This window comes from Cebus imitator, unplaced genomic scaffold (genome assembly GCF_001604975.1).
Source record: "Cebus imitator isolate Cc_AM_T3 unplaced genomic scaffold, Cebus_imitator-1.0 Scaffold449, whole genome shotgun sequence".
In the NCBI taxonomy this organism is placed as follows: domain Eukaryota; kingdom Metazoa; phylum Chordata; class Mammalia; order Primates; family Cebidae; genus Cebus; species Cebus imitator.
The window spans coordinates 1,571,226-1,582,054 of NW_016107764.1; the positions used below are offsets into that span (position 1 = coordinate 1,571,226).

General features: G+C 60.8%; 1 protein-coding gene across 1 annotated transcript; it reads right to left on the reverse strand.

The window, feature by feature from the left end:
* Window positions 1-5,958: 5,958 nt before the first annotated feature.
* LY6D (lymphocyte antigen 6 family member D) lies at window positions 5,959-7,550 on the reverse strand. Its single transcript, XM_017511445.2, has 3 exons — window positions 7,470-7,550; window positions 6,618-6,716; window positions 5,959-6,486 (listed from the first exon to the last, which is right to left on the reverse strand). The coding sequence occupies exons 1-3, from the start codon at window positions 7,519-7,521 to the stop codon at window positions 6,266-6,268; spliced, it is 372 nt and encodes a 123-aa protein (XP_017366934.2). The 5' UTR covers window positions 7,522-7,550; the 3' UTR covers window positions 5,959-6,265.
* Window positions 7,551-10,829: the final 3,279 nt, after the last annotated feature.

Here is a 10,829-nt window from a genome sequence, read left to right on the forward strand (position 1 = left end):
GCAGAGGGGATTTCCAAGGGTGGGGTTGGGTGCCGAGTGCAGAGGGGATTTCCAAGGGTGGGGTTGGGTGCCGAGTGCAGAGGGGATTTCCAAGGTGGGTTAGGTGCCGAGTGCAGAGGGGATTTCCAAGGCGGAGCTAGATGATGGGCATATTCTGATAATGTAATTTTCAAGCGGGGAGGGAGATGGGCGTGTCCAAACTCCCGGCGAGGCAACCAGCCTTACAAATATGTACACACCTAGCAATGAAGCTTCAAAATACACAAAGCAAACAGAACATCTGACAGAACTGAAAGGCAAAAAAGAAAATCCACAGTAACAGAGATTTCAATTTCAAATTGTTGAAAGATTTCAAAATAGACAAAAAATCTGTGAGGATGAAGACAGCATCACCAGTGAACAAGACCAACTCGATATTTAAAGGACACTCCACCGCACAGAAGGGAACACACCTTTATTTACCAAGAACATCCACCAAGACAGACTATTCTAGGCCATAAAACAAATGTCAGTAAATTTATAAGGATTAAAATCATACAAATTATTTGCTTGGACTACATTGGAGCTAAATTAGAAATCAGTAACAGAAATCCATCTACAAAATCATCAAATATTTAAAAGCTGAGTAACAACGCATTTCTAAACAACCTATAGGTCAAAGGAGAAAGCAGAAAATGTTTCCAACTGAACGAAAATGCAGACACAATTCATCAAAGTCAAGGGATGCAGCTGAAGTGGGCCCTGGAGGGAAAGTTCCCACTAATGCTTCTTTTAGAAAAGAAACAGAACTAAAACTTCTTTTAGAAGAGAAGGAAGTTCTCCCAAAAAACCACCTAAACTTTCACCCTCAGAGACTGGAACAAAAAGAGCAACTCAAACCCAAGTTAAGCAAAATAAAGAAAATAGCAAAAATAAGAGAAAAAAAAGTGAGGTAGAAAAAGAAAACAGAAAAATCCATGAGAGCAATGTTTGAGAATGCCCCTCCAGGAGGAAGACCCTCCCCAGTCCGGCTTGTCCATGGCGAGACCAGAAAGAGGACCTCTTGCAAAGCAAAGCTAGCTCTGTGGGATCTGGCTGCCCAGGCTGGGGGTTAAGGCAGGCTCCTGGGCCCCCCTGACCTGGCCGAATAGTGCTCCTTCCTTTCTGGTGGAAGCTGAGGCCTGACTGGACGATGAGGAGAGCAGGTGGAGCTCTTGTCAGAGGACCTGGTCAGAGGACCTTGTCAGAGTACCTTGTCAGAAGACCTGGTCAGAGGACCTTGTGAGAGGACCTGGTCAGAAGACCTGGTCAGAAGACCTTGTAAGAGGACCTGGTCAGAGGACCTGGTCAGAAGATCTGGTCAGAAGACCTGGTCAGAGGACTTTGTCAGAGGACCTTGTCAGAGGACCTGGTCAGAAGATCTGGTCAGAAGACCTGGTCAGAGGACCTTGTAAGAGGACCTGGTCAGAGGACCTTGTCAGAGGACCTGGTCAGAAGACCTGGTCAGAAGATCTGGTCAGAAGACCTTGTCAGAGGACCTGGTCAGAGGACCTTGTCAGAGGACCTGGTCAGAAGATCTGGTCAGAAGACCTGGTCAGAGGACCTTGTAAGAGGACCTGGTCAGAGGACCTGGTCAGAGGACCTGGTAAGCTGCTTTTGCACAGTCTCCCTGAGAGCTGCCCTCTGTCTGGACACTGTGCTTTGACTGTTTTCAGCATTTCCACTTTTAAGACACAGAAAAAATTGTATCCTGGTGATGGGCCAGGAGAGTCAGCCCTCCACCCCTTGACAGGGTCAGTGCCGCCGCTTTGCGAAGTCTTCCCAGCACCCCTGGGTGCTGGCTGAACTTCAGTGGCTGTGCTTTGGGGTCCCACCCCTCAGTCCTGTGCCCAAGACATCTCCCTGCAGGTCCTGGGCTTGGGCTCTGGCAGAGGGAGCTGCTCCTTCAGGGGCTCTTGGGAGGAGGGGCTGGGGCTGTCAGCCCACTCTGGCCGGCCACGCTGTCCTCACCTACAGGGTTGCAGGCCCTGTTCGGGGCTGTGGCCTGACAGGGTGGCTGGGGCTGGGACTGGGGTCAAGTTGTGTCCAGGACATTTGAGGAGTTGTCCAGCAGAGTCACAGAGAAGCAGCCTGGGGGTCGGGAGACTCAGCTAGGGACACTTGGAGGTGCAGGGCAGAGGGCAGTGAAGGCCCAGGAGCTGTGACTGTCCTCGGGCTTTGTCTGGAGTCCTGCCACCCCCAGTCCCACGGCAGCCTGGCCCTCTCTGGATCCTGTGGGTTGGCTCCCACTTCTGGGCCTTTGCCCAGGGCCCACACACAGCCTTGCCCATTGTAGTGGGGAGACCCCATAAGCTCTGAGGCAGGAGCAAATGGCCTCAGCCTATTTCCATATACATACTGAAGAAGAAAGTAATCACAAACATAAACGAAGTAGTTATTAGTTATTCATAGGTGATCTTAGTTATTCATAGGTGACCTTAATTCCTTTACTAATGCCTATCAGGTCGGAAGTGTGAACCTGGGGTGACATTGTGAAATGAATGACACTAAGGCAAGCTGCTCTAAGTCCTCTGTCACGCCCGCATAAGGGCTGCTGGAGGGCACCTCGGCTGTGCGGCAGCGCCAGCGCCGGGAAAGTGCCCGCTGTTTAGCCATCTAGGGAAGGAGACGTCCAAGATGGCCGAGATGTCGCCTTCCTGGGGAAGTTGGGAGAAAACTCCACTTCTCCAGGCTCTTGTGGTGAGGCCTGACGCTGTCAGGAGGCCCACAGACATCTGGGGCTTAACTGTCCGTATGTGACACTGTGCTTCAGCGGTCACGTTCCATGTCCACTCTCATGTTCTGCTTCTGCACCTGGTTCTGTTCTGCTTCTGTTCCTTTTGTCTTAGAAAAGATAATCAGTAATCATCATATAAATCCTAATGTTTCAGTTCTTTCTTGATACGTATGGAAAAGGTGCTGATGCATTATGCTCCTTGCCTCACTTCGGGTGCCAGAAATTCCTGAGCCCCCACCTGAACGACAGGCTATGTACTTGACCCTATCACTGCTACACACTAACCACCCTGCCCCCAGTGTCTGACCACCAAGGCCATGCCCTATCTACCCCACCCCCAGATTTGCAACTCAATAAAAGTGAGAGTGTCCCGTCCTGCATTTGGGGCCACTGCTGGTCTCCGCGATCTGGGTAGCAGTGGAGACTGGGCCCAAACTCCCATTTCTCTATCTCTGTGTCTTGTGTCTTTTATTTCTACAATTTTTCGTCTCCGCAGCTCCCGGGAGCGGCTCACAGACCCTTTAAGGCTGGACCCTGCAGCCCCTGCTGCCTCTGTTGTCCCTGTACCGGCCGCCGCTTTGCGAAGTCTTCCCTGACCCACAACGGAACTCCCTCCCTCCGTCCTGGAGTTTGTGGCCACAGTCCCGGCTTCCTGACTTTCCAGGTTGGGAGTGGTGAGGGAGGTGCCATTCCCTCCTGCCTCCAGGCTGCCCTGGGCACAGAGCCTCCCTTAACGCCCAGCCTGGGCAGCCAGATCCCACAAGGGCAGCCCTGGCCACCCCGTTCCTGAAGCGGCTGGCCCTGGCCCTGACGCGGATTCCTGCGGTCAGCCTGCCGGGAGGTGGGCAGGAGACGCTTTCCCTCGCCCAGCTTTGGTTTCCCCACACGGAAGTGGGGATGGGTCGTCTGCAGCCTGGGCACTCCCACTCCTCTGCTGTCTGCCCGACTCCCATGCCCAGGTCCCTTCACACGCCCTGTCCTGGGCACTTGGGGACCTCCAGGCTCCTGTCGAGAGTGGAGTGGAAAAGGGCACAGATGGGGGCATGAGCGGCACTGGCCCGGGAGACGGAGGATTTTCCCTGTGCCCGTGCCCCAGCACCTGGCTCTCCGGTGGCCACCAGAGGAGGCTCTGACTCAGGCCTCACCCCAGGAGTATGTGCAGGCCCTCCAGCATGGCAGCACTCAGGGGAGAAGGGACCCCTTCACCCCGGGTCATGCTCCTGAGGCTGGGGTTCAAGAGCCTCCAGAGAGGCTGGCTTGGCACACCCCAGGCCCAGCCCCAGCCTCGGAGCCATGTGGGCACTGACTACCCACAGCCACCACCCAGGGCAAGCTCAGCTGCCTGGGCGGAACCCCATCCCTGGGAACCCAACAGCCCCTTTGGCCAGACCTCACCAGGGTGCAGTAGACTGGGCGGGGAGCATGACTCAGGGAGTGCGGGCCAGGCAGGGTCGCCCAGAGGCAGGGAGGGTTCCGAGCCCGCTGCAGGGGTTCTGGCTGTATTTCCGGTACAAGGCTGTGGCGTGGAGTGAGAGGACTCCCCCAGCAGACGCCCCAGCAAGGAGCCTTTCCCTCCTGGAGAGGGCCAGAGGCTCCCGAAGGCTGGCCCCGAGTCCCGGCAGGTTAAGTCTCAGGCCTCACTCAGGTCAGAGCAGAGCTCCGCCTTCCCCAGACCAGTTCTGTCGCAGGCCTGGCCTAGGAATCCATGGTGGCCGAGCCCCCTCTGGCCCTGGCTGGCCGACCATGGCATGGGTGGCGGCCGGTGAGGGGTCAGCGGTGCTCCCTGGCCCCGGGTCCAGGCACTCAGCTCTTTGTCCCTGGCACCCTGAGGCCAGCACCATCACCAACCCCAGTTCCAGCCAAGGGCAGGAGCACGAGGTGGGTCTGGGCCCCGGGAGCACAGGAGGGGAAATGGGAAACGCCCGCAGCCCTGTGGTGGCCGGGAGGAGGGCAGAGGCTTCGCGGGAGGCCAGGGCCACCACTGACAGCCACGGGCGGCAGATGGGGTGCTGGCGGCCTCAGGTGGGTGCCCAGTGGAGGAAGACGGGGGCCCCGGGGTGCTGAGTGCTTTGCCTGGGGTCTCTCAGTCAGGGCAAGAAGTGACCCACCTCGGCCACCCTGGGGAGGTGGGGACTGGGTGTGGAGAGAGGGGATCCCAAGTGGGGACAGTGAAGCTCACCCAGACCCAGGCCTGGGTCACAGTGCCCTGGCTGACCACTGGTCAGGCAGCCCTCCAGGGTGGGGTTGCACCGTGTCCCTGGGTCCCAGGGGAGGCAGGGTGGACACATGTTAAGAGCAGGCCTCCCCACGTCACTCTCCACCTCCGACAACCATCCAGCACCCTGCTCGCCCCCAGGCCCTCGGCTGGAACTGGGGGTGGTGATGGTGCCAGGGACAAAGAGCTGAGTGCCTGGACCTGGGGCCAGGGAGCACCGCTGACCCCTCACCAGCTGCCACCCACGCCATGGTCAGCCAGCCAGGGCCAGAGGGGGCTCGGACACCATGGATTCCTAGGCCAGGCCTGCGAGGGAACTAGTCTGGGAAGGTGGAGCTCTGCTCTGACCTGAGTGAGGCCTGAGACTTAACCTGCCGGGACTCGGGGCCAGCTTTCGGGAGCCTCTGGCCCTCTCCAGGAGGGAAAAGCCTCCTTGCTGGGGCGTCTGCTGGGGGAGTCCTCTCACTCCACGCCACAGCCTTGTACCGGAAATACAGCCAGAACCCCTGCAGCGGGCTCGGAACCCTCCCTGCCTCTGGGCGACCCCGCCTGGCCCACACTCCCTGAGTCATGCTCCCCGCCCAGTCTACTGCACCCTGGTGAGGTCTGGCCAAGGGGGGTGTTGGGTTCCCAGGGATGGGGGTCCATGGGACTTTTCCTGGGCTGTGGCTATGGGACATGGCTCCAAGGCTGGGGTTGGGCCTAGGGTGCACCAAGCCAGCCTCTCTGGAGGCTCTTGAACCCTGGTGACGGAGCATGGCCCAGGGCGAAGGGGTGAGGGGGCGCCTTCTCCCCTAGGTGCTGCGTGCGGGAGAGGCCTACAAAACTCTGCCCTGTGCTCCTATGCAGGCCTCACCCCAGAGTGCCCTCCACCTCTGGGGCTTGGCTCCACGACTGGCCCCAGGGCACATGTGCTGGAGGCTCAGACCTGTGTGGCCTGATGCCCGCCACCAACCCCCTCTGTCCCAGAATAGCACACACAAAGACACCGGTTTAAATCCTTTATGTCCATGCAGAGATTTGAGTAGAAAAATAAACAGCAAAAAAACAGTTTGAAATGTGGTGATCGGTAGGGGGGTGCGGGGAGGCTCCCGTCCTCCACCCTCCACGCGGCAGGGGCTGCATTCTCTGCGGGGTCTGTGGGGCCTGCCCTGAGTCATCAGCACTCCATGCCCACCTGGACCTGGCCCCAGATTTTCGGGGAAGTCCCCAGCCTGGGGCTCCTGGCACCCCCATTGCGGCTGGGGAAGGGAGAAAGGGAAGGAAAGGCAGGAGGGGCATTCCCTGGGGGGAGGTCACAGGCCTGGGGCGAAGAGGAGGGCCAGGAGGCCCAGGGCCAGCCCCAGGCCGAGGGCGGGGCGGGTGGGCGCCGCGCTGTGCAACCGTTCATTGCACAGGTCCTCCTGGCAGCACTGGGTGGAGCCGGCGCCGCTGCTGACCTGGCCTTGCTGGGTATGGGTGGACATGCACGAGTCCACGCACTTCTTGTTCACCAGATTCCCGCTCAGAGGCTCCACTGGGCACAGGTGAGCATGGTCAGGCCCGGCAGCCGCCTCTACCCCCCACCCTCTGCCCACCTCCCTGCTGGCACCCCCATCAGCCAGGGATGTCCCCCACCCCCGGGGCGCCTGGACAGAGGCTGCTCACCCGTGATCATGGTCATGCAGTATCGAGCGCTGGCTGGGCACTCCTTGGGCTCCTTGCAGTTGCTGGAGCTTCTGCACACATGGCAGCGGAGGGCAAGGGCTGTCGGGGGCGGGGCGGGGGACGGCCGAGCACGGGACTCAGTGAGGCCTGCTCCACCACCCGCGGAGACCCCTCCAGGACAGAGGCCTCCACTCTCCACGCTGCCCTTGCCCTGGGCCCCCAACCCCCGGCCCTGGGCCCTGTCGGGGCGAGTGCCCTGAATGCAGCCTCAGGGGACCTGTGCTCAGGCTGGGCTGGCTGGGAAGAAGTGTCCTGACCTGGCCCTGTCTAAGGTGTGCTGCCGGCCTTTCCTGCACGGCCTCAGGCAGCTCTGATGGTGCTGAGGGCAGCCTGCAGGACCCTGGTTGCTGTCCCCCACCCCGGGGGCTGTCCTCAGGGTAGACGGCCGTGTTTCTGAGGGCCTGACTAAGCCAGGGCCTGCCAGCTTGGCTGCTCTGAGCCTATGAGAAGAAGGGCTCGGTGGCCTTTGGGCTCTTAGGCTGTGCTGGGGGAGACCTGGCGACTGGGTGGGGCTGGCGGCCGCCCTCCCAATGAGAAGCATCTCTAGACACCCCCTGCTCCGCTGACTCAGGGTCCGTGACTCCAGGAGTCAATTCTAAGATCCTCAGATTCTGAAACATTGTACACGGGGGACTCCGTTAGGTTAAGATGATGGCTCCCTGCTGTTTCAAAGGTGAAGAGTTTGGCACACACAGTGCGGGATTCTCTGTGCCTAGAGGTCGTCAGCTCCAGTCTCCTAGTATTTGGAGGCCAGAGCTGCCCACCCCCCGTCCCCTTGGCTCAGCCCCTCACCTGGCCCCGCAGCCATGGCCAGGGCGGCGACGAGCAGCAGGATTGTCCTCATTGCTGGCACTGTCGGGGAGCAGTGTGGGTCCCTGCACGGCTGGGGCCTTATAGGCATGGGCTGGGCGGGGCTGAGCAGCCTGCCAGCCGGCGGGATCCACAGGGCCCTGTGCAAGCATCGGCCCAGGACTGGCACCCGCCCCACCCTGTCTGGCCCACGCCCACCAGCCTGGCTGTCTCCAGGCGCTGCGCCTGCTGCCTCCCCAGGCAGGGGTCTGCCCCCACAGCGGGCCCAGTGGTTCGTTCCTTCCTGGCTTTGCTGTTCCTGCTTGGCCCAGCCTCCTCTGCCGCTCGCCTGTGCTGGGCAGCACCTAGCTGTGGTGTGGAGGGACCCACAGAGACTTGCCTTGCCCCTGCCCTGGCCAGGCTGATGGCGAGTGGGAGCGAGAGAAGGAGGTCAGCCCTGGGCCCAGCCTCCCACCGCTGCTGCCACATGGCTGATGAACAGGCACCAAAAGGGCCGGGCCAGGGCAGGGCCTGCTGCAGGGAGGGTGGTCCCGGGCTGGGCTGAGACTCAGGCTCTGAGGAGCACCGTGGTTCCTGGTGCCAATCAGGCCTGGGCTGGAGACCGACCATCTGCCCCTTCCTCCCCCATCTCTCCCTTGCTGAACCCCACATCACAATGCTGCAGATCCCAGCAAATGTCTCCTGAGAATGCTCCTGGCAGGGCTCTCCCTGACAGTCCCAGGACCTGGAGGACCTGCCCACAGGAGGGGCTGTCTGGTGGTGCCTTTGGAAACCTGGAGGGGTGCAGGCAGGAGCCCCTGGGGCAGCCCCACATTTGCATCTGGTGCCAGGCTGCTGGCTGGTGCCAGGCTTCCTCGAGTGAAGTTTCACTCTCCAAGGCAGGTGACCCAGAGGTCTATGCCCCTGCCCAGAGAGAAGACGTCTCCTCCAGCTCCAAGTCCCTGCGTCCATGGGGTGCAGTGAGAGGCATGGGTGGCTTTAGGGAAGGTGCTTCCAGGGGCTTGGGAAGCAGAGCTCAGGGCTTGGTGACAGGGTGGTGACTTGGTGGGCATGGCAGGTGGGGAGGGTGACTCACTGTGGCCAGGGGCATGAGAGCTGCTGGAAGAACAGGTTTGGGATTCCTGTTGGGCCTGGTGGCGCTGGAGTGTCCAGAATGTCAGGTGGCCTGAGAGTGGGGTCTAAGTGTGGGGTGGGGGGAGTGGGCTCCCCACGCCTGGGGTTGGAGGAGGAGGGCCCTGCACATCTAGCTCATCCCCGTGGGATGCCTCAGGCGTCACTGTGGCTGCGTCCCTGCCAGGCATGGAAGCCACAGCAGGTTTCAGTTCTGGGGGAGGAAGGCCTCTGCCCTGGTGGGGCTATTCACGAGGATGAGCTGCCCATGCCAGGTGGTCCTAGCAAAAGCATGAGCAGTGGCCCCCTGCACGGTTCACCCTCAGGAGGCGTGAACGGCGGCCCCCCGCACGGTTCACCCTCAGGAGGCATGAACAGTGGCTCCCCGCACGGTTCACCCTCAGGAAGCGTGAACAGCAGCCCCACGCATGGTTCACCCTCAGGAGGTATGAACAGCAGCCCCATGCACCATTTACTTTCAGGAGAAAGTGTGTGATTCTGATGCCAGGAGCCCTTGGACAGCGGGGAGCTTATGGGCACAGTGCAGTCAGGGAGGGCTTCTTGTAGGCAGTGACCTGACTAGAGCCTCAGAGCTAGGGGTTGGAATGGGGAGAAGAGCCATTGTGGTCCCTCATGCCAGTCCTCGCCCGGTGCCTGTTTGCTGGTGAGGAAATGAAGGTCAGAGAGTGCCAGGCAGGTACGGGCATGCCCCTGAGTGGGGCAGAACCTGGTGGGGTCTCAGGCACTTCTCACCCTCACCGCCGGCCCTTCCCCTCCCCCCTCTTCTGTCCTCTAGCACCTGGGCCCTCTCCCCACTCCGCCCCTCCCATTCACCCCTTGGAGCTGGGGCCCCGGGCCTGGTGGCTGGTACCATCAGGCTGTTGGCAGCAGGAACGACACCTGAGATTGGCGATGAAGGAACCTGGGGCAGGGAAAACCACTGCTCCACCCCCTCATCCCTGCAGGCTGCACCCTGAACCCAGAAGCCCAGCACGGGAGCAAGCCCAGCGTGGGGACAAGCCCAGGCCTCTCTCTGGAGCAGAAGTTCCTTGCCTGTGACCCTTCCCCCAGCTTCTGCCCCCTCTACCTCGTGCTGGGCTCCTAGGATCACGCAAGGGTATGGCGGCCCAGAGAGGGAAGCGCCTGGCTCAGGGCCACATAGCCCGCTACTCCAGCCTTCCAGGACAGCAGTCCCTGGCCCTGTCCTGAGTGGGTACCCCGTAGACAAGGCAGGGCCCTGGGCTGGAGGAGCTGGGAAGCACCAGGGCACAGGGAGGGGCTTCTTCAGCCTCAGGCTGTCACCTGGGCAAGCAGGAGTCCCAGCCACACCCCAGGGGCTCCAAAATGCATCCCTCTGCCTTGAGGCACTTCATTCATTCATTCATTCATTCATCCATTCAGCAACATTTTATAAGGACCAGCCATATGCAAGACACGTTGGGTGTAATGGAGACCAGGAGAGTAGAGGGACAGGGCCAGTTCGAAGGCCCCTCGACCAGTGGGGAGTGGGAACCGACCCTTGCTGGCTCTGTGGGACCCACAGCAGGGTGTGATGAGGTGGAGGCTGAGGGTCTGGGGCTGAGAGGCCAAGGGAGGACTGACCTGGGAGCAGCTGTCTGAGCAGGGACCTGAAGGGTGTGTGGCCATCCCCTGGTGAGCAGGTGGCTGTTGGGAAGGGCTTGGGGACCCAGGTGCCAGGCCCCTTCTCTTCCTCTTTCCCCCGGATGGGGGCAGGTGGCTGCCTGGAGCAGAGCGGCTGAGTGGTGTGGTGTCTTTCTAGAGGCTTCCCTGCTCCTCGCAGCCCCTCACTTGCACAGATGGAGCCTCGGACAGCAAGGGCCCAGCCTTGCCCAGCAACACCCTGTGAGCGGGAGCCACAGCTGGGCTGTGCTTCTGGGCCTGGGCCCTTCCCCCTCACTCCGAGGCCTCCCCAGCCCTCCCCCAGTGCCAGAGTCACCTTTACACAGTCCCAGGCACGGCCCCTTCCACCTGCTTCCCAGGCCACACCTGGCTCTGCCCCAGTCTTAGGTCAGCCCCTGGGACCCTGGCTACCAGCCATCCCTCCGGGGTACAGCTAGTGTCCATGGACCAGGCCACAGGCCAGGGCTGGAGTCCAGCTCTGCCCCTCCACACAGGCCCCTCATCCTTGCTGGGCCTGTCTTTCCTGCACCGCCAGGGTGGCAATCCAGGGAGCAGTTTTGTGCCTGGAGAAACCCTTCCCTGCCTTGGGGC